Source organism: Procambarus clarkii, chromosome 58 (genome assembly GCF_040958095.1).
Source record: "Procambarus clarkii isolate CNS0578487 chromosome 58, FALCON_Pclarkii_2.0, whole genome shotgun sequence".
In the NCBI taxonomy this organism is placed as follows: Eukaryota; Metazoa; Arthropoda; class Malacostraca; order Decapoda; family Cambaridae; genus Procambarus; species Procambarus clarkii.
In genome coordinates, this window is record NC_091207.1 from 11,248,619 (window position 1) to 11,272,478 (window position 23,860).

Here is a 23,860-nt window from a genome sequence, read left to right on the forward strand (position 1 = left end):
GCACTCAGGGAAGGTGACCCTAAGCACATGCAGCCCGAGTACCTGAGAATACTATTCCCAGCTCACACGACCACCGTAAGAGCAGCACTGAAATATATGATAAAGTGAAAATGATATGATGAAGTGAAATATATGATAAAGGCACAAAAAAATTTATACCAAAACAGAGATGCAGAACTAGGAAACAGGATTGGTTCAATAGAAATTGCGAGAGGGCTAGAGACCGAAAGACACAAAAATGGAATCAATACAGGAAGAGGCCGAACCCCCAAACATACCAGCGATACAAAGATGCGAGAAACAACTACACGGCAGTGAGGAGAGAGGCAGAAAGAAATTTTGAAAAAGGGATTGCGGACAAATGTAAAACAGAACCAGGTCTATTCTATAAATTCATAAACAACAAATTGCAGGTAAAGGATAATATTCAGAGGTTGAAAATGGGAAATAGATTCACGGAAGATGAAAAGGAAATGTGTGAAACACTAAACGAAAAGTTCCAAAGTGTGTTTGTACAAAATGAAATCTTTAGGGAACCAGATACAATAAGAATTCCAGAGAACAACATAGAACACATAGAGGTGTCTAGAGACGAAGTGGAAAAAATGCTCAAGGAGCTCGGTAAGAACAAAGCAGCTGGCCCAGATGGCGTTTCACCATGGGTTCTGAGAGAATGTGCATCTGAGCTCAGCATTCCACTTCACCTGATCTTTCAGGCATCCCTGTGTACAGGAATCGTAGCAGACGGGTGGAAACAGGCTAACATAGTTCCAATCTACAAAAGTGGCAGCAGGGAAGACCCCCTCAATTATAGACCTGTATCATTGACAAGTGTAATAGTGAAAGTATTGGAAAAACTAATCAAAACTAAATGGGTAGAACACCTAGAGAGAAATGATATAATATCAGACAGACAGTATGGTTTTCGATCTGGAAGATCCTGTGTATCGAATTTACTCAGTTTCTATGATCGAGCCACAGAGATATTACAGGAAAGAGATGGTTGGGTTGACTGCATCTATCTGGACCTAAAAAAGGCTTTCGACAGAGTTCCACATAAGAGGTTGTTCTGGAAACTGGAAAATATTGGAGGGGTGACAGGTAAGCTTCTATCATGGATGAAAAATTTTCTGACTGATAGAAAAATGAGGGCAGTAATCAGAGGCAATGTATCGGAATGGAGAAATGTCACAAGTGGAGTACCACAGGGTTCAGTTCTTGCACCAGTGATGTTTATTATGTACATAAATGATCTACCAGTTGGTATACAGAATTATATGAACATGTTTGCTGATGATGCTAAGATAATAGGAAGGATAAGGAATTTAGATGACTGTCATGCCCTTCAAGAAGACCTGGACAAAATAAGTATATGGAGCACCACTTGGCAAATGGAATTTAATGTTAATAAATGTCATGTTATGGAATGTGGAATAGGAGAGCATAGACCCCACACAACCTATATATTATGTGAGAAATCTTTAAAGAATTCTGATAAAGAAAGAGATCTAGGAGTGGTTCTAGATAGAAAACTATCACCTGAGGACCACATAAAGAATATTGTGCAAGGAGCCTATGCTATGCTTTCTAACTTCAGAATTGCATTTAAATACATGGATGGCGATATACTAAAGAAATTGTTCATGACTTTTGTTAGGCCAAAGCTAGAATATGCAGCTGTTGTGTGGTGCCCATATCTTAAGAAGCACATCAACAAACTGGAAAAGGTGCAAAGACATGCTACTAAGTGGCTCCCAGAACTGAAGGGCAAGAGCTACGAGGAGAGGTTAGAAGCATTAAATATGCCAAAACTAGAAGACAGAAGAAAAAGAGGTGATATGATCACTACATACAAAATAGTAACAGGAATTGATAAAATCGACAGGGAAGACTTCCTGAGACCTGGAATTTCAAGAACAAGAGGTCATAGATTTAAACTAGCTAAACACAGATGCCGAAGAAATATAAGAAAATTCACCTTCGCAAATAGAGTGGTAGACGGTTGGAACAAGTTAAGTGAGAAGGTGGTGGAGGCCAAGACCGTCAGTAGTTTCAAAGCGTTATATGACAAAGAGTGCTGGGAAGACGGGACACCACGAGCGTAGCTCTCATCCTGTAACTACACTTAGGTAATTACACTTAGGTAATTACTGCAAACAAGTCACAGCACTGAGACAAGACTGGAGCTGGAGCCACACGACCGTGCATGATCCCATCAGCCGAGGAACTGAGGCGGGGATCAGCAGCGCGGGGGTCTGGGGCTCCCCATTCCCCCTCCCGGGGAGGGGGGAGCTGCGCAGACATGCGGTGCGGCTCGCGTGACGTCATGCTTGTTAATTCGTTTTCCTGGGGGAGTTCTGTCCACTCGTTTGTCGATTTTTGTTGTTTAACCAGAATAGGGGTTTGTTTTGTGGCGCTTACCTTTCTGCGTGCCTGTCCCGGTCGATGGCAGATATAGAATGCTCCAAATCACATGTGCATTTCTATGGGCCATTGCTCCCCGTGCCTCTCTGAGGGGGCCAGAATCTGGCTCGTGGTCCCCGGTAGGCCTAGAACTCCACCCACATCGACTGATGCAAAATAGTTAGGGTATCCATATCAGCCATGGATAGCTCCGGGGAGCTGTAGGGGCTCCCCCTAGAAAAACTATGAAAAATCAATCAGAGACATTGAAATAATTAGGTAATTATCTCTTTGTGGCAACTCCGGCCTGACAGCTGGCGATCAACAGACCGCCTGGGACGCACACTGAGTCAGCTCCTGTTTTTTGCCAGACTTCCCCGCCCTGTAGCGGGCAATATATGCCACTTACGATTTTTTTTATTATTTTCCCATGATCAGTGAACACAAAGTAACAGGTTAGGAAGAAAAAATAATTTTTTTTTTTTTTTTTTTTTTTTTTGGTATGCGCCTGTGGGTGTCAAATGGTATATAGCCATGCGCCATTTGACCCTTTAACTGCACGGCCTATAAATATGACATCCCCCAGTGCGCAGGAAATGAAACCTTGGGAAAAAATTATTTTTTCCTCGGAAAGTGTCAAAAACCCCTCCCTGTATATGGGTATAGCAACACAAGTTCGAAATTGTACTTACTTTGGCTGCTATGGGGTCCGAAAGGTGGGCCATGAAGTCATAATTCCCCGTGCGCCAGAGCAGTATGCACCCGGGGCCGGTGGGGCGCCCAGGGTAGGGCGCGCGAGTTGCCGCGAATATATTTTTGCACATTTTTTGCGCACAGTTCCAAATACATTTTATTTGTTTTTACATGCTAATCCTATGTATAATGAACACGTACACTATATTATGGCAGTAAAACATCCGTACTGTCCGAAGACACTGTGTTACGTGCATGACACTTGTGTACACATATGTTGTACATATTTACCATGTATCATGCTAATTTATGTATATATACAATTTATGTACAGACAATACACTGTCACATATTATATACATTCACCATCAACACATTCAGAACACCGCGAGTGTGAGCAGCCACACCCAGCCCTCCCTCACTCCTCCAACTCGCCAACATTGCTCCTCCACATCATACAGTTATTCACACCAATGTTTCATGTTCATTTATGTATATTTACAACATATGTACACACGCTACACTGTCACACAGTATATACATTCACCATCAACACACTCAGAACACCGCGAGTGTGAGCAGCCACACCCAGCCAGCCCTCCCTCACTCCAACATCTTACTCGCCAACATTGCTTGCTCCTCCCACCATACTGTTATTGTATTTATTACACAATTTACACATGTTATATATACCTATCTACATGTTTTATTTACCAGAACTATGCAAGTAAGCTGGTATTGTGTCCAAACAGTATAGTGGCCACCATACACTGCATGACAAATCACACAGCAGACAGCAGACGACGCCACGATTACGATGACACCTCCCTCAACAAAATAGCTCCTCACAATATACTCCTGGTGCTGTTATTACACTATTCCACACACACTGTATATACCCATGTACATGTGTGTTCCCCATAGCGAACCACAAAGCTAGTATGGTTAGCAAAACAAGAGTTACTGCCACACAGTGAGGCTTCCTCAATTCTCTTCCTTCCTCCCTCACCAAAATTTCTTCTTCCTACAAACAACGCTCATTATAACCACAATCCTGGTCACTAATACCTGTAAATGAATAATTGACCACAAGTTTATTTTAAAAAGGAACCTAAAAAGTCGTTTGAAGATTCCTAGATGGACGAAATAATGCTATTGTGCTGTGGCTAACGCTGTGAACATCGTGAACAGCATTGAATCACTGATATTTGAACATTGTCCCCAGTCATTATCACACTCGGGCTCTTCTATAATACTATCATGGCTAAATAAAACAGATTATATATATATCTTGACAATATTAGGCAATGCTGTGGTCACACGCTGAACAGCAGTGCTGTGCGCTCATGCTGCGAGCGCCAGCCTTGGTTGCTCACTCACTACTGAGGCTCTGACACCCGGCAATGTGGACCATGATTTTTTTTAAGATGGCGTCTTGTTACAAGACCCCTGAGGAAGCTGATGTGAACCCCATGTAGCCGCGGGAGTTTTGAATGGAATGTGAAAAATAAAAACACCCGGGGGCGCGTTGCGCACCCTAAGCCTGGGCCTGCAGGCGCGTTGCGCAGTTAAAGGGTTAAGGGTTAAATGGTCCCCAGAGAGAAACCTCGGCTGCTGCCGAATGAATGCTGTGCAGTACGCCCCATCCAGAAAGCAGTACGTCCCATCCACCACAAACCCACTCCCTATCCGGGACAAGACGGGGAAGCCCAAGACCCCCGGCAAACCCCAAGGGCAAGAACAACACTAAGTGATGAAGGCCTCAAACGGGAGTGAAACCCGAACGACCCAGGAAAGGTAACCCTGAATCGCAAGGGAAGTACCTACTGGACACCTAATGAAGGGAACCCTAGGGGCATGCAGCTGGTAGACTTGTAGGAACACCAGGCCACCACACACAGCCAGCAAAGACAGACAAAAGCTTGAGGCCAGAAAGGAATTCCGACACCTGGCACATCAGTGGACAAACTGAGGGTAATGCAGCCTGCTCACCTGAGCAGGGTCCCCCCCTCCCCCTCCCCCTTTTGGAGGAGTGTGAGGCGCTAATAAGCAGGCAGGCTAGTTGAATGATGTGTTGTTTGTTTCACTGTTTTCAATTCAGGGAAGTTCTGGGCCTCTGTTCAGACATAGGTTGCAATTTTAACCAGTTAGAGGTTTGTAATGGTTCACCCACCTTTCTAAGTGCCTTCCACGGTCAATGGCAAAAATAACAAACTCTAAATGTAGAGCTCATGTGGCCATTTTTGCTCCCTGTACCTCTCTGAGGGGCAAGGTTCTGACTTGTGGCCCCATGGTAGGCACTCGAACTCCAAGGACTGATGGCACCTAACTAATATGGCAACTTTTCAGTTTGACAGCTTCAGGGAGCCGACGGGGCTCCCCTCAGAAAATGGTGCTCGGCACAGCTGTGAAGTCACGAGGGGGAAGCAACAACCCTTCTGGAGATCATGTGACCCTGGGAAACCAATGGGAGGTAATCTGTTAGACCATGCACCACTTGGTCTGTCTCATGACTGGTTGCCACTTGTCAATTACTGCCAAGACATCCTTTAGGATGTCATGAATTTCACACTCAAACATTCTGGATAATTCTTTGTGTTCTTCAGAACTTATCCATATAGGCCCTTTCCCATCCTCCCCACCAGTATGTCGGCCTGGATCATCTTTTGTTGGCTGGGTATCTTCAATTGTCTTCACCTTGGGAAAGTCTGCATTCTGCAGTTTTCTCGAGTAATTTTCCCATATGTCCTTCACTTCTACCTTAATTTGGAGCCATGGGAAAATGGCATTGGAATGCTGTCTACAACATACTGCTCAAAAATAGAGCACCATTTTCAATGAAACATGTTTCTGAGTAGCACCTCAATAAGGCCTCGTTCCCACAATTGAATTTGTGCCTAACTCAAGTGTGCTTGATTGGATGGGTGTAAAATGGGGATAGTCATCTACACAACCCTGTTTAGCCACCAGAGCTGCCACCTGGTGACAGTTACTGTAGTTAGTTATTGGGTAACCTAAGTAGTTCAAAATGATTCTTGGCAATTTTTCAGTTGCCAAGTATAGTTTGGACAGGGTGTCGAGTGGCTTCAAACATTCCATGTGTTAGCGTGGGTGGTCTATTCATGACAGTGGATTGAACTATGCTCTCCAATGAGTTGTATGACCTTTACATTGTAGCTTAACACACTTTGGAAAAGTACTTATTCTGTTGGGCCTAAAATGTTGCTCAGAAATTAGCAAACTCGCAGTGTCCTGAGAGGATCCAGTGATGAAGCATTGGACAGGTACCAAAGTGTGACTCCAAAGGGCATTTCATTCTGCTCAAAGCTCAGTTTTTTTGTTTTCACTTCTACTCAAGGCACTTTGAAACAAACTCAATGGAAGAAAATTATAGAAAATGTAAGAATAGCATTTATGTTATTTTAATATTCTCACTGACTCCTGCCTGCTCATGTACCACCTACTGGCAACCATTTTTGGCTGCCATGCTTTCCTGTGTGGAATTCACAATTCTTATGATTGGTCATCCAAATTCAATGAAAACAGCCAGATGTACAATGACAATTCTGGCAGAAAATCATCCCAGCGGTACCAAAAGCAGCCAAACTCAACATGGCAATGGCTGTAGATGTTCATGACAAAATCAGAGCAATTTCTGTCAAGCAGAGAGTGGCTATAGCAACTCGTGGATCAAAAGAAATTAACAAGGGAAAAATTATTATAAGACAAGACATTTGGGCATTTTTCCTTCAAGCTAATGCTTTCATTTTCCTAGCAGTAAATAGGTACCTGGGAATTAAACAACTGTTGTGGGTTGCAGCCTGGGAAAGGTCAGTCATTGGCCTAGGAAAACCTCAATAAGCCTAGCAGACTTCCTCTCCCTGACAATGGTCAACCATTGATGCAACTTCAGATAAACATGAACTCATCAATGTACGTTAAAGAAAATAAACTCCCGTATAGTATAGCAGTCAGGGTCGGAACAACACTTGGTGTATCAATCATTTCAATTCCCACTTTCACGAGATGGGGAGGCACAAGCCCAGAAAAAACAAGCAGAGCACTGAGGTATAAGAAGGTTTTACATACTGAAATAAATCGTACACATCCATCAAATGGACGAGTCCTTCAAACAAATTCAGGTTCTCTCGTTATTATCTAAAAACTAAACAAAGAAAACAAAATGGTTGGCATAATAATGAACATCAATAAATAACTATAACAAAATAAAGCTGTGTCCCCCCCCCCCCCTGGGTAACCCCAAATAGTATAACTTAATAGAAATATCAGCTGCTACAGATATTTAAAACAATCCACAATTCCTTACTTGTTGTTCATTAGCAGCCTGCAGAAGATGGCACTGATAATTCTGGTCTGCAGGAACATTGGCAGGAATAAGCTGTGATGGATCTGCTGCGGCCACATATCCAGCTGCACCAAACACTGACCCGTGTTCCTTATCCACAGGCTTAAGTGTGTACAAGAAGCAAGTATGGTCAGCCTGTTCCATAACACATTTGTGTATTTGTTTAACCATGTGGCTTAATATCACAATGCCTGTCGAAACTTCACGAATTGTAACATTTCCTCTGTTGATTTCAACCGTCACCTGAAAAATAAACTTGGAGTAAAAACCAACATTAAATGCCATGAAATGCCTCTTTCTGGTAGGGTTTTAGTGGCACCCTGAAGCAAGCGCTCTGTGATATTTCCACACAGAGGAGTCACATCAGCTTTAGAAGTCCTGAATGGTTTACTGGGGACAAGAGCTAGAACCTGGTTTCCCCCTCTCAAAACACAGGGAACATGGAATTTTTACAATCACTCATTTTTCTTCAGAAAACATGCAGAATGTAAGCAAAGCCATTCATGTAACTGCATGGTTCATAGAAAACAATGCACCAAAACTGCTAAGCAACTCTGCAAACAATTAAATCAAAACAAATGGTTCGCTAGAAACTAGCTTGAACTCCTTAGTGCAAATGGCCATCAACAGGTAGCATTCCATTGTAACTGACTACCATCCAGCCCCAGGTCAGTCCAGAGCTGATACACTATAAATTGGCACACCTGGTAGAGAGACGGAGTGAGTATGGGAGCCACCTAGACCAGATTCATGAATGATTTATGGTAGGAAACTCTTCCTTTTTATCGCCTTCGAGGCAGTTATGTCACGCTTCAACAAACCATTTATGAACACAAGTCTTCCCAATAACATACATACCTTTGCAACACAATACCTCTAAAGCATTCCCATCCTTCTAATATTATTAAAATGCCTTCCCTGTTAATAGGAAATGAAACAAAAATTAAGTGACACATTTTGGCAGTGGAGGAGAGAGTAGCTCTCACGATGACGTCATGATTCATGAATATTCATGGAGCGATCTCCCCATGGAGGTTGCTCCGGGTCAAGCATGGGGCGGGAGTTGTCGCGAAAACATTTGTACACATGCATTTCAATGTCATGGCTTGATTTTCAATTTTTTTTGCAGTAATATTATTAAATAATGTGTCATTTGATGAATTTATATAATAAACTGTGTAGAACATTGGTATGCTCAAATATATTCGCCTCAGCAATATGTGCACCATATTATATTCTTAGAACAATATCACACTGTTTTTGCTGTTATTACACTGTATACATACATTCTATATAACTATTTACATTTGTATGCATTATTATGAACCCCTAAGCAGTCCTGGTGGGTGTAATAATCTCAGAACCAGTGATGAGAATTCAACCCCAGCCCCACATTTTGCATGAAGTTATAAATGCACACACTGAAAACATTATATTTTCGTTGTATTTTTAATGATTTTACCATTTTTTCTGGAGGGAGCCCCCAATGTTATTATTAGTAATGGTAATGTCTTCTCACAGACATAATAACATAGGAAAAAACCCACACTTGTGAACATGTGAAATTTATGTAAGGAATTTACACCAAGTCTTTCACTCTCTCCTGAGTGCTTTATCAAGGTCTGCGTGTGTGGTTAGGACAAGATTTACATCTTAACGGTTAATGAGGCTGCTATCCTGGGTCCAGTCCCCCACGGTGTTTAGGGAAGCAAGAACTGGAGGTGGTGGTGACCCACACTTGGTCTAAGTCTGCACCTCCCTTTTCTTCCCATACGGGTGTGGTTTGCCCGGCTTCTCGCTTTTTTTACATGAAGGACCCAACCTGTTTTGATATGGGTGCGTGTGTGTGCTTTTTGGTTGTAGTATGTCTTGGGCTCATCCAGGCTAGCTGACAACCATGTCATTTCCTTGGTGCTTGGCTGGGGTTCTGTCAGACCAGCATGCATGAGTGATGGGAGGCGAGCTCTGTCTTTCAGGTGTTCCTGAGAACAGCTTTATCTGCTCCATTCATGAGCTGCCTGTTTGCCCCCAGTGCTTCCCAAGAATGTGGGCAAGTGGCAGTTGCATGTGCTGCTGCTTGTGCTGTCTGGGGCCCCTAATTACATCATACCTGTTTTTACCTCATGCTTATTCTTATTACCTTATACAATGTTTTTGAGTGTCTGGGTCTACAAGAGGGGGATCTTTGGGCATCTCAGTGAGGATGTGGCATCGCTGGGGTCTGCTCTGAGGGCGGATGCTGTGTGGTCCGCAGTTTCAGCAGCTTTGCCCAAGATGCTAGCCCCTCTCCTTTGGTGGGTGTTGACGGCATCCGCCTCACGTGTCAACAAGCCATGTTGGCCCATTCTTTAGATTCAACTTGGTTTCTCACCCTTCTGGCTGCCTCCCCCTCTTTTCTCCCCTTCTCTTTCTGGAGGTCATTGCTCAGATATTGCCCAGATTGTGTCTGCAGGGGGTTTCTCCTGCTGCCCTATAAATCAGTTGTTTATAGACAAAACCTTAAGTTGTTTACTTAGGATTCTGTTCCCTATTGGAGGTAGTGGAGGTGGTCTGGTCAGGTGGGAACCTCACCTGTTGTTGGTCTGGGTAAGTCCTTAGATTGGTCAGGTTCTTGGCCATTGTGCTTCCGAATCAGGTTTTACATTTGACGTCACAATGACACATTGTGGAAAGTTGGTTACACTCAAGGTTCATGCTGGCCCTGTAGCGGTTCACCCCTTTGATGCTACCATTGTGGGGTGGGTATTTGGCTCCTTTTGCCAGCTCTAGGTTCCAGGATTTGTGGGCCTTTTGTCTCATTTTCCATGGCCTATAGTGGAGCTGGTCAGTTCCTCCCACCCCCACTCTTTTTTTTTTATTACTATTACAGTATTTTTCTACCTCAGACGTGGCCACACATTTACAATGCTAACCAGCATGAGTACATTTTCTTTTGTCCTTCATGACCAGGGTTAGAGATCTGATAAACATATACAGTAGTCCAGTGATTTATTGAACAACCACAAAAGGTGATTGTAGTGCTTTTAAAATGCTAATCATACATAAATACATTGATTTATGTCTGCCCCACATAAACAGTGCTCAAGGTATGTTTTTTTACATAAATATGCATTTACAGTGGTACCTCGGATTATGAGCGTTCCTGTTTACGAGTTTTTCAGGTTACGAGCAGGATTTGCTCGGAAAATTTACATCGGAATATGAGTGTTGCCTCGGAATACGAGGGTGTTGATACACATTCAGGCCGACCTAGCGCATGGTGGCATGGTAATCGCGCCTCAGTTTACCAGAGCCTCGCGCCCAGTGACTATCCCACCTGAATTCGTCACAAGGATTTACAGTTTTTGTCAGATTTTTGGCCATTTGAGCATAAAAGTTGTTATTATATATCTCGCCATGGGTTACCTTACCTTGAGGTTACCTTGTGGTGCTTCCGGGGCTTAGCGTCCCCGCGGCCCGGTCGTCGACCAGGCCTCCTGGTTGCCGGACTGATCAACCAGGCTGTTGGACGCGGCTGCTCGCAGCCTGACGTACGAGTCACAGCCTGGTTGATCAGGTATCCTTTGGAGGTGCTTATCCTGTTCTCTCTTGAACACTGTGAGGGGTCGGCCAGTTATGGGTCCCAAGAAAGCCAGTGGTAAGGTTCAACCTAAGAGAATAGTTGTGAGTAGAGGCAGTAGAGGATGTCCATTCCTCATTAAGAAAATGTGTGAAGTATGGGATGAACTGCAAAGTTTTGTTGACAAAACTCACCCAGATAAAGCTGTAGCAGGCCATTGCATTGACCTTTTAAATGACAATGTGATGTCTTACTACAGACAAGTGTTAAAATGTAGGGAAAAACAAGTGTCTTTAGATAGATCCTTAGTAAGACAAGCAAGCAGTGAGCCACAAGGTCCTAGTGGTATGTAGGCAAAACATGCCAGAGAGTGCACTCCAGAAAAATCTTTACTGCCTGATATTATAATGTAAGGGGACTCCCCTTCCAAACAGTAACACCTCTCCTCCTCCCTCCTCCTCACCATCTTCCATACACCAACAGGAGTCATCCGCAAGGGTAAGTAATAACTTGAACATACTTTTGTACTGTAGATTTGGATAAATTAGGTATAAAATTTAGTTTGAAGTGAGATTTTTGGGTAGTCAGGAATGGATTAATTCATTTCCCATTATTTCTTATGGGGAAATTAGCTTCGGTTTACAAGTTTTCGGATTATGGGCTGTCTCCAGGAATGGATTAAACTCTTAAACCGAGGTACCCCTGTACAAGGTTAAATACAATTCTGACCAGCTTATTTGGGGTCGGGCATGTTGGGTCAGGAGTCCTTCCCAGAAACGAGTTGGGTCACTGCTGGTTGGTTGACATCAGGCATGGTCAAGGTGACCTCATCCCTTCAGTGGGTGTCCCAGTTGTTCCTGGTCCCAAAGCGGGACTCACCAGACCTATGGTATATCCTCCATCTCTCTGGTCTGAACAACTACAATCTCTGTCCAACCTTCCGCATGACCACCTTCACCCAAGCTCGCCTGTTGTTGCACTACCCAGGGCAACTATCTCCACCCTGGCGGCCTGGCCACTCAGGGGCAAACTTCCGAGCACACACCAGTGTTACTGTCAGTGCAGGGTCAGTGCTAGGCACGTACCTACGGAAAGGTCATCCCTAGACACGTGAAGCTTGTAGTGAATAAAAGACCAAGTTCACACAAGTGTGGCACTGAAACATGTTCGTGAAACAAATCCTAAAGATTTGGAATGACAAACAAATGGCCCTCACAAGACAAAGTCCAAATGATGGCGGCAATTAGCTGAGAAAGAGGAGGAACTCACTATGATAAGAAGACTTGAGAAGATCTACATGATAGCACATGAGTGAAAGGACTGACCTGGAGCTAGCTGGCAGTTGGAAGCTCTGGGAATGCCATATGTTGGTATCCACATACACTAGAGGGTTTGAGTTGGTTTTGAGTGAACTACTTGCTTTGAATAAATCGTTTGTATAGTTATTTGGCTGTTTCCATGCTTTGTTTTCTATGAACCTTACAGTTGTTTGCATTGCTTCACTGACTATGGGTGATCATAACAATCCCCAGCTCTCTATGCCTCTAAAGAGAGAGCCAGGTTCTGACTCTGGTTCCCAGTAGGCCAAACAAGACTCCTACAATTGATGTGACTCAAAAGTCATCTTAGTGTGATAGCTTTAGGGGGCCACCATGGGGCTTCCCTAGAAAAAAAATATTATTTACAGGTCACATCCATATTCAATTTTGAAAAATGGTTAACATTTAAAACAAGAATTTAAATTTAAGCACTGACCTTAATTGATTTTTGTCGATTCTTGATCTCAGAGATGATCCATGGCAGCATAGGTTTGGAGTAGTGTCGATCTACTTCTGTGCTCCCTCGATACACCAAAAAAAATGCCTCCCCTCTATCTCCCAATAACCCAGTGTTATCCATGCCCTCCATCATTCACTAATGGAGATCTTACAGCAGATCATTAGTTTTTCTACTATGCCTTCTCGATGGAGAGCTCATTTTTTATTTCATCACCCATCTTAGCACAAGCATATCTGTAGGAAATACATTTCATATCAATAATTTAACTAAAATCAATATTTTACTTATCTCCATATCGGTATTAAAACTATAAGAATACAGGAAACTGCAGAAGACTTACTGACCCATGCAAGGCAGTTCCTATTTCTGGGGGAAGCCCCTTATGGCTCCCTGAACCTGTACACTGAGATGGTTCCCATCTACCAAGTCGTAGTAGCCACGGAGTTCTTTAGGTCTACTAGGGAGCCAGTCGGCCGAGCGGACAGGACACTGGACTTGTGATCCTGTGGTCCTGGGTTCGATCACAGGCGCTGGCGAGAAACAATGGGCAGAGTTTCTTTCACCCTATGCCCCTGTTACCTAGCAGTAAAATAGGTACCTAGGTGTTAGTCAGCTGTCACGGGCTGCTTCCTGGGGGTGGAGGCCTGGTCGAGGACCGGGCTGCGGGGACACTAAAAGCCCCGAAATCATCTCAAGATAACCTCAAGGGACCAGAGCCAGAACCTGGTCCCCTTCACAGAGGTGCAGGGTGTGGTGACATTTTACCACTTCACTGAGGTAGACATCCAGAAAGTCAGCGAGTCAATAAACCACTGCAGGTTTTAGAGACAAAGCCTCAAAACCCACCTAATGTTTTAATAACCAAAACCTCCAGCTATGTAAACAACTAATCGGATGTCTCAAAACTAGCATGAGCTTGTTTGCCCCACCTACCCTACTCATTTGAAGGGAGTGGAAAGAAGGGCTCACCACCTCTCATGGTCTGAGCTGTCACTTCTTACACTTATACCATTGGGGTTACCTGACTGCTATAGTTGTTCCTGGGTCTCCTCTTTTGTGGGCGCCACTGTTTCAGCTAAGAGATTTTTTTTTCTGGTAGAGTGCTTGGACTTGCATGTACTCAGGGTTATCTTTCCTATGTGCTCTCTAGTGCTGCTCTTGCATTGCCAGTTATCTTCTCTGGAATATTTGGGAGTCATTCTCTTAGAGGTCCTGCTGGCTTGTGGTGCCCCTTGCCCAAGGTGAGCCAGGGGCCTTGTGCCTTTCTTTCTGTACTCGGGTCAAGTGCAACTTTCGCTGGCGGGCCACACTGGTAGTTTACAGGCTTCCCTTCAGCTCGCTGAGGTCAGCCTATCATAACCACATAACTTAGACCGTGTAGGCTTACTTTTAGGTCTGGCATAACATTCCCAGTTCCTGGGGGTGTCCTGTTTGGTTTACCCTTCTGGCCCTGGAAATCCCCTATGGGTTTAGTGGTTCTATGTATATTCCCCCAAACCTGCTCTCTCATTGTGCGAGAATGAGGGTTGCTCGCTGTCTGTGTCATGTGGTGACCATCACTTATCTTGCTTTTCCCATGCTGCCTGTTGGTTTGTTATCCCCAAGTGACATCTTTCTGAGCCTTCTGATGAGGTTAGGGCATATCAAGCAGCTTCTGCTTTGCGAGGTCATTTTGCTCGGATGCAGTGGTCTATCTTATGTGCCGATTGGATGCTCTTGAGCTGTCCCATTTGGTGTCTAGTGACCCAGAATTGGAGGCATTTGTGAACTCCACCTTGGCTCCTGTCTGCACATCCTCTTCCTTCCACTTCGGGCTTGGGTCACCCTTCTTCTGATCCTTACCCCCCCCTGCTCCTAACCCCAAAACATTTGAGGGTTTCAGGGTTTGGGACAGGGATTAGCTTGTGATGTTGCTCAGCTAGCTCCAGGGGTTGCCCCTTCCAGATCAGGCAAGGAGGCCGTTGAGCAGGCTAGTTCTGCTAAGTGCTTTCCTTTCAACCAGCCCCTCCCCCCTCCCCAAATCTTTTGAAGCTTCTCCCATAGACTCCGCTTTTCTATCCCGGGCAGTGGACATGGATGCTGGCTGTACCCCAGGGCCCTCAAGTGCAGCTTCTGGGGCTCGAGGGAGTCTGATATGAGTCCCGTTTCATTCCAAGTGGTTCCTTGTTCACTCCGAAGAGAGTTTCCTTTTGCAAGGGGAGGAGGTTTCATAGCCTCTCTCCCTGTATGAGTATGATTTGGGTGCGGCTCACTCCTGGGGTTTAGTTCCGTGTGCTTTTGGGGCACGTCAGGATCATCTTTGCAGTTTCCTTCCTCTTGGGTCCCTCCTCTGGCGGGTCGGGAGGCTCTTTTTACATACCTCCTAAGACCCAGATTATGCCTTTTTGATGGACCCGTCTTTCTTTTAGATTTGGGTCTTCCTTTTTGGATGCATTTTGAGGTTCCAGAGGCTTTCTGGCTAGCTGACATTCCTTTGTTCTCACTTGGAGTTGAGCACAGCTTTTGGTGTACCTGCAAGCGTGAGCAGTATGAGGTGTTGACCGTATTGCAGGTGTTCCATAGGGGCCTTTCTTTTTCGACCCTCAATGACTGTTTACTCCCTTTTTCTTTCAAGATGTTGGTATCCAGCAGCACCATGTCCAGGTGCCATAGTTGTCTACAGCGCTTGTGGTTCATGACTTTTGTGCCTGTTTGCATTTGGGTTCCATCCTGCAGTTTCTGAGCCTCCTTAAGCACATATTGACTGGCTCTGGAAGGATGCAGGGGCATTTGCAGGACCTAATGTGGGGTTTTGGCCTCAACTGTAGCTGTTTTGGCTACTTTTCCCAAGTTGTATGCTCCCATGCTCCAGGAGGCGATGGCCATATTCTTCACTGCCAGACTTGCGTGTCGGCAGGCTGTGTTGGCCCAGTCTTGGGAGTCAACACGGACCCTGGTTCTCTTGTCTTGCTTCCCACTTTTCTCCTCTCCTTTTTCCTGAGGAAGTGTTGTCCCAGTTTCTTTCTTTGGCAGCTGCTGCTTTCTGTCTTATTTTGGACCTCCTAATTCCAATTCTTGGGGTCTTGTTCTCGTCTTTAGAGGTGGTCGGATAGAACCCTTGACACCTGTTGTGTGTCAAGGTACGCCTTCTGCACTATTAGATTCCAAGTTGCAAGTACTTCCCTTATCTAGCCCTTCTCCATCTGGTTTGCAGTGTACTCACTCTTCATAGGATGCACCAGTTTGTTGTGGTTCACACTGCCCTTTCATGGTTTGCCCCTTTGACAGGAAAGTGGGGGAGGGGGGCAGCTCACCCAGTTTGCTGGCTCCTGATCCCAAGATCTGTGGACTTTTTAGATTGTTCCCACGGCTTGCAGTACAGGTCCATCGGTTTCTTCCCCAACTGGGGTTTGGGTTCTTTCCCTTGCTTGCATTGGGTCGCCTCGGAGCGGGTGGCTTCTGGCATGGTTGAAAAGACTGCGCCACTTGGAATAAAGGTTGAAAATATAAACCTAATTACACTGTACATTACCGGCATGATGGTCACTTTTCTGACGTCGAGCAAAATTACAGGTGGGACAGTAAACCTTCGTTTTTATAATATAAAATAAGTAATTATCACAAGAAGGCACCAAGCCGGGGCGATTATGTAGCACCTTTTAATTAATAACACAGTATTAAATAAATTAAATAATATTTAAATAAATATTAAAATGAGAAATATCAAATAGAAATGCTCACGTGTTAACAATTTGCCAAAATTTAACAAGGGAACAAAACTGGGCATGGTAGATAAGTACAGTACTGTACAATGGAACCTTGGTTACCAAACATCCCTCTACAAATTGTTCGGGTTACAAGCTCAATTTCTTCGTAAAACTTGAATCGGTTTACGCGCTTTACCTCTATTTGCGAGTTTGTTGATACACGTATGGGTCGACCAAGCACGTGCTTCCTGGTGGCATGGGCGATCGCGCTTCAGTTTACCAGTGCCTCCCGCCTAGTGATGATTGCGCTTGAATTCTTTGTAAAGAATTTCATTGTTTTTCAGATTTTTTTATTTCTAAATATAAAAGTAATTATTATATACCACACCATGGGGGTCCCTTGAAAGTCAATGGTAAGGTTCAATCTAAGAAAACACATGTGAGGATGACCATAGAGGAAAAACAAGTCTCTATGGAAAGGTTCTTAGTGAGACAAACAAGCAGTGAGCCACAACCAGGTCCTAGTGGTATGCAGGCAAAATGTAGGAGAGAGAGTTATCTTGAGGTTATCTTGAGATAATTTCAGGGCTTTTTAGTGTCCCCGCGGTCCAGTCCTCGACCAGGCCTCCACCCCCAGGAAGCAGCCCGTGACAACTGACTAACACCCAGGTACCTATTTTACTGCTAGGTAACAGGGGCATAGGGTGAAAGAAACTCTGCCCATTGTTTCTCGCTGGCGCCTGGGATCAAACCCAGGACCACAGGATCACAAGTCCAGTGTGCTATCCGCTCGGCTGACCGGCTCCCGAGTACCCCAGAGAAGTCATCACTGCCTGATGTTATAATGGAAGGGGACTCCCCTTCCAAACACTAACACCTATCCACCTCCTCCTGTACCTAAATGGATTTTAAATTGCAGCAGTGTTTTAGCATTTACAGATCTGGTACTTTGGCAGTTCCATGAGTTTATAACCCTGTGGGTTAAAAGCTTCTCCTACTTTCAGTCCCACACTGTGGCTTGTTGAGCGTGAAACTGTTGCTCCTTGTTTATGTTACATCTGATCTTTTAACCCTTAGACTGCACAATACATACATATATGATTTGACAAAAAATAATTTAACATAAGTTTTTAAAACTTGCACAAATACTTTCCAATTTTTTTTTTTGCATAATCAACTAGGCATTACTCCAACTTTATCTAAATGATCATAGCGTAACTTGAAAAACAAGAGAATCAAAATTAATTTTAAAATTGAATATTGAAACATTCAGATTTTCAATTCAGAATAAAAAATATGAACTATCATTAAGTGTTCATTTAATGTTATTATTCTCTCAGAATAGCATATGATCTTCATTTCATCAAATTAGAATATAGGTTTTCAGTAGAATTTACTGTAAAAAAAAATTGTCAATACGGCATTTGAAATATGGGGCAAATTTAGACCAAAAAACATTAAAACTCGAAATGTATAAGGTTTATGAAAAATCCATTCTGATGGGATTGTAGAACAGACAGCTGAGCACACAATATGACAAAATAGTGAGAATCGGTTAAGAACTGGAATTTTAGAAGCCACTCAAAGTTGGAACTCTGGTTTCAGAGATAATTGAAGTTGAAGTTGTCAACAATGAATATAGGTAGTTTTAATTCGTTAATTTAATTTTATGTTTTAATAAACATTGTTTGGCATTTGTACTTGAATATGTGAAAGTTGTAGGTCAATGTGTGTTGAAATGAAGTCAAGAAAAAATAACCCCCAAAAATCACAAAATATAGGGATAATTATAATAATTATAATGATTTAGGGGATATATTTATGGTATACTTTATAAGTGAAAAAGCCCTAATATGGTCCCTAATCATCAAAACAACCTAAAGAAACAAAGAAAATTAAGTTTGAAATCAGATAAAAAAATCACCAAAAAAAAAATTAAAAAGTCCCAGGTTTTGCGAGTTGTGACTGATTTATTTGTTGACCAATTTCATTCTATACAATACAATACAATTTTATTTAGGTAAGGTACATACATACAATAAATATTTACAAGGATTGTTTGACTTATAGGTAGAGCTAGTACATACAATGCCTAAAGCCACTATTACGCAAAGCGTTTCAGGCATGAATATTCTTCATCTATCTTCACATAGTTATGAAAACATATACATTCTCCAGGATGTAAAGGTTACAACAAAATCAGATAATAAACAAAGGAGAAAAAAAACTAAAATGTCAAAAAAAAAATCATTAATGAAAGTAACATATATTAACATTGGATAATGCATTTATATGATATATAACAAAATAGATCATATTAACATAGTTATTCATTATTATTTGTGTTATTATGTATTGCTCAGCAATGATATAAAGGCACCAGCTGCATATCCACTTTGTGGACACTTCTTACTACTACTGTTCTTCTTTGAGCGTCGGACAGGTGCTTGTATCTCTTTATTACTGCATTATCCCTCAGTTCCAGTTATTAGGAGCTATTCTCCTTATCAATAAAACGTTCTAATTTTTTAAAAATTCGTCTAAAATCAATTTCTGAAAATATTTTCATGAAAGTTTCACGACACTGAAGCCAATAAGAGATTTGTTTAACATTTTTAAAGTTATTTTTACATAATTTCAATATTTTTTGCTATTATGCCCCCTATATTCGCGGTAATATGCGTGGTCTAGAGGTTAAAGAAGGGGTCTGGATCAGCATCCTCCAAACTGTTCAATATTTTAATCGTTTCAATGAGATCTGCCCTGTCATGCCTTGTTTGTAGTGTTATTAGCCCTGTGGCCCTCAACTGTTCCTGATATGAGAGTTCACTTGGTAGAAGAATGATTTTTTGTTGCCCGGTGTTGAATTCTCAACAGAGCAGATATATTACTTCTTAATATAGTTAATATACAAATGCAAATGCAAATGCCAACAAATGCGAATGTCAACAAATGAAAGTGTCAATAAATGCAAATGCAAATGCCAACAAATGCAAATGTCAACAAATGCAAATGCCAACAAATGCAAATGTCAACAAATGCAAATGTCAACAAATGAAAGTGTCAATAAATGCAAATGTCAACAAATGCAAATGTCAACAAATGCAAATGCCAACAAATGCAAATGCCAACAAATGCAAATGTCAACAAATGAAAGTGTCAATAAATGCAAATGCAAATGTCAACAAATGCAAATGTCAACAAATGCAATTCAGCTTCAGATAGACAATGTTAGCACCAGCAATATAAATGTAAAATTCCTGGCCCTATACTTAGACAAGAGACTCAACTTCAGTACCCACATACAACACATAACTAAGAAAGTCTCTAAAACAGTTGGTATACTCTCCAAAATCAGATATTATGTACCTAACTCTGCTCTCATCTCTCTATATTATGCACTAATCTATCCCTATCTCAACTATGGTATCTGTGCATGGGGGTTCAACCACTGCAAACCACCTCAAGTCCATCATCACCCAGCAAAAATCTGCTATCAGAACAATATCAAACTCTGCTTTCAGACAACACTCGGCTCCCTTGTTTAAATCCCTTAACATGATAAACATAACCTCACTTCACACATTCTCTTGTGTCAACTACATTTACATAACCCTGTTCTTAAATGCAAATCCTGCTCTGAAACTCTCCCTGGACAGATGTAATAGGACCCATTATCACCACACCAGAAATAAATATCTCTTTGATATCCCCAGGGTCAAACTTAATCTGTGTAAATATCCTATGCAAATAAAGGGACCCAGTCTATGGAACTCACTCTAAATGAATTGAAAAACTGTCCAACTTTACCCTTATTCAAAAACAAAAATAAAAAATACCAAATTTCATCTTCATAGTGTCCTACCTCATGCTTTAAATTTGCACTGTATCTAGTGCTACACAATTCCCCAATATATATGTACCTAAGCCATACTGTATAACTTTACCATTGTGATCATTGCTGTCATAATATATGTGCTATCAATATGGTTTATTGTGTCTACTAATCTTTGTCAAATTATCAATCAAGTTATTAATGCTGTCAATCAAAGCTATCAATGTGCTTCAATATACCTGTTAATCTCTCTCAAATTTTCTTACAATGTACCTGTAAACATTTTATAAATTTTGCAGGCATTTACCTACTTAATATTATGTTAGATTAAAAACGTGGAGTCTCCGTGGTGCAGTGGTAAGACACTCGCCTGGCGTTCCGCGAGCGCTTTGTCATGGGTTCGTATCCTGGCCGGGGAGGATTTACTGGGCGCAAATCCTTAACTGTAGCCTGTGTTTAACGCAACAGTAAAATGTGTACTTGGTTGTAACAAGGATTCTTCGCGGCGGGGATCGTATTCCAGGGACTTGCCCGAAACGCTACGCGTACTAGTGGCTCTACAAGAATGTAACAACTCTTCTATATATATCTTCAAAAAAAATAAAAAATTTAAGGACCTGCCTGAAATGCTGCGCGTACGAGTGGCTCTACAAGAATGTTAACACATCATGCTATGTAGTCTCACAAACCCAATGTACCTTCTTGTATATATAAATAAACAAATAAATAAATAAATAAATATACATCTTTCTGAAGATGAAGTCTCCGCGCTTGAATACAATAATCCAAGTGTTTCTGTTTAGCACAGAGATACACACCTGAAGCACTACCTTCCTTCCCTTAAAGTCAGAGGTGCACCTGATTATTCCAAATGTGTGGTTAGCTTTTTGTTTACACTGCACATCCCCTGCAGGCTGGTCACTGCACATCACCTGCAGGCTGGCCACTGCACATCACCTGCAGGCTGGCCACTGCACATCACCTGCAGGCTGGTCACTGCACATCACCTGCAGGCTGGTCACTGCACATCACCTGCAGGCTGGTCACTGCACATCACCTGCAGGCTGGTCACTGCACATCACCTGCAGGCTGGCCACTGCACATCACCTGCAGGCTGGCCACTGCACATCACCTGCAGGCTGGCCACTGCACATCACCTGCAGGCTGACCACTGCACATCACCTGCAGGCTGACCACTGCACATCCCCTGCAGGCTGGCCACTGCACATCACCTGCAGGCTGACCACTGCACATCACCTGCAGGCTGGCCACTGCACATCACCTGCAGGCTGACCACTGCACATCACCTGCAGGCTGACCACTGCACATCACCTGCAGGCTGATCACTGCACATCCCCTGCAGGCTGACCACTGCACATCCCCTGCAGGCTGGCCACTGCACATCCCCTGCAGGCTGGCCACTGCACATCCCCTGCAGGCCGACCACTGCACATCACCTGCAGGCTGGCCACTGCACATCACCTGCAGGCTGGTCACTGCACATCACCTGCAGGCTGGTCACTGCACATCACCTGCAGGCTGACCACTGCACATCACCTGCAGGCTGACCACTGCACATCACCTGCAGGCTGACCACTGCACATCCCCTGCAGGCTGACCACTGCACATCCCCTGCAGGCTGGTCACTGCACATCACCTGCAGGCTGACCACTGCACATCACCTGCAGGCTGACCACTGCACATCACCTGCAGGCTGACCACTGCACATCACCTGCAGGCTGACCACTGCACATCACCTGCAGGCTGGTCACTGCACATCACCTGCAGGCTGGTCACTGCACATCACCTGCAGGCTGGTCACTGCACATCACCTGCAAGCTGGTCACTGCACATCCCCTGCAAGCTGACCACTGCACATCCCCTGCAGGCTGACCACTGCACATTCCCTGCAGGCTGGCCACTGCACATTCCCTGCAGGCTGGCCACTGCACATCCCCTGCAGGCTGGCCACTGCACATCCCCTGCAGGCTGGCCACTGCACATCCCCTGCAGGCTGGCCACTGCACATCACCTGCAGGCTGGTCACTGCACATCACCTGCAGGCTGGTCACTGCACATCACCTGCAGGCTGACCACTGCACATCACCTGCAGGCTGACCACTGCACATCACCTGCAGGCTGACCACTGCACATCACCTGCAGGCTGACCACTGCACATCCCCTGCAGGCTGACCACTGCACATCCCCTGCAGGCTGGTCACTGCACATCACCTGCAGGCTGACCACTGCACATCACCTGCAGGTTGGTCACTGCACATCCCCTGCAGGTTGGTCACTGCACATCACCTGCAGGCTGGTCACTGCACATCACCTGCAGGCTGACCACTGCACATCCCCTGCAGGCTGGTCACTGCACATCACCTGCAGGCTGGCCACTGCACATCACCTGCAGGTTGGTCACTGCACATCACCTGCAGGCTGGCCACTGCACATCACCTGCAGGCTGGCCACTGCACATCACCTGCAGGTTGGTCACTGCACATCACCTGCAGGCTGGCCACTGCACATCACCTGCAGGCTGGTCACTGCACATCACCTGCAGGTTGGTCACTGCACATCACCTGCAGGCTGACCACTGCACATCACCTGCAGGCTGGTCACTGCACATCACCTGCAGGCTGGTCACTGCACATCACCTGCAGGCTGGTCACTGCACATCACCTGCAGGTTGGTCACTGCACATCACCTGCAGGCTGACCACTGCACATCACCTGCAGGCTGGTCACTGCACATCACCTGCAGGCTGGCCACTGCACATCACCTGCAGGCTGGTCACTGCACATCACCTGCAGGTTGGTCACTGCACATCACCTGCAGGCTGACCACAGCCTCGGTAGCCTCCACACACTCACCTGTCCGCCGCTCCCTCTTGTAGAATACAATATATGTCCTTGTTGTATGTCTATAAAATAAATTCAGATACAATAGGTAGGAACAGCTGATCTTTCTCTCCTTGACGACCGATGCTAAACAAGCTCCCCCGGGGTTCCCACACTGCCGGGCCCCCCAGACTCCCGGGCCCCCCAGACTCCCGGGCCCCCCAGACTCCCGGGGTTCCCACACTGCCGGGCCCCCCAGACTCCCGGGGTTCCCACACTCCCGGGCCCCCCAGACTCCCGGGGTTCCTACACTGCCGGGCCCCCCAAACTCCCGGGGTTCCCACACTGCCGGGCCCCCCCAGACTCCCGGGGTTCCCACACTCCCGGGCCCCCCAGACTCCCGGGGTTCCCACACTGCCGGGCCCCCCAGACTCCCGGGGTTCCCACACTGCCGGGCCCCCCAGACTCCCGGGGTTCCCACACTGCCGGGCCCCCCAGACTCCCGGGGTTCCCAGACTCCCGGGCCCCCCAGACTCCCGGGCCCCCCAGACTCCCGGGCCCCCCAGACTCCCGGGCCCCCCAGACTCCCGGGGTTCCCACACTGCCGGGCCCCCCAGACTCCCGGGGTTCCCACACTCCCGGGGCTCCCAGACTCCCGGGGTTCCCACACTGCCGGGCCCCCAGACTCCCGGGGTTCCC

The 23,860-nt window shown here is 44.8% G+C and overlaps 1 protein-coding gene across 1 annotated transcript in view; it reads right to left on the reverse strand.

The window, feature by feature from the left end:
* Window positions 1–23,368, reverse strand: part of plx (PTB_TBC1D1_like and TBC domain-containing protein plx) — a 172,384-nt gene extending 149,016 nt beyond the window's left edge. Inside the window, exons 1-3 of the mRNA XM_069306560.1 lie at window positions 23,195–23,368; window positions 12,777–13,033; window positions 7,424–7,705 (exon numbers count right to left, since the gene is read on the reverse strand). Coding sequence (XP_069162661.1) covers window positions 7,424–7,705; window positions 12,777–12,932 — 438 coding nt within the window. The 5' untranslated portion in view covers window positions 12,933–13,033; window positions 23,195–23,368. The remainder of the gene's footprint in view (window positions 1–7,423; window positions 7,706–12,776; window positions 13,034–23,194) is intronic.
* Window positions 23,369–23,860: the final 492 nt, after the last annotated feature.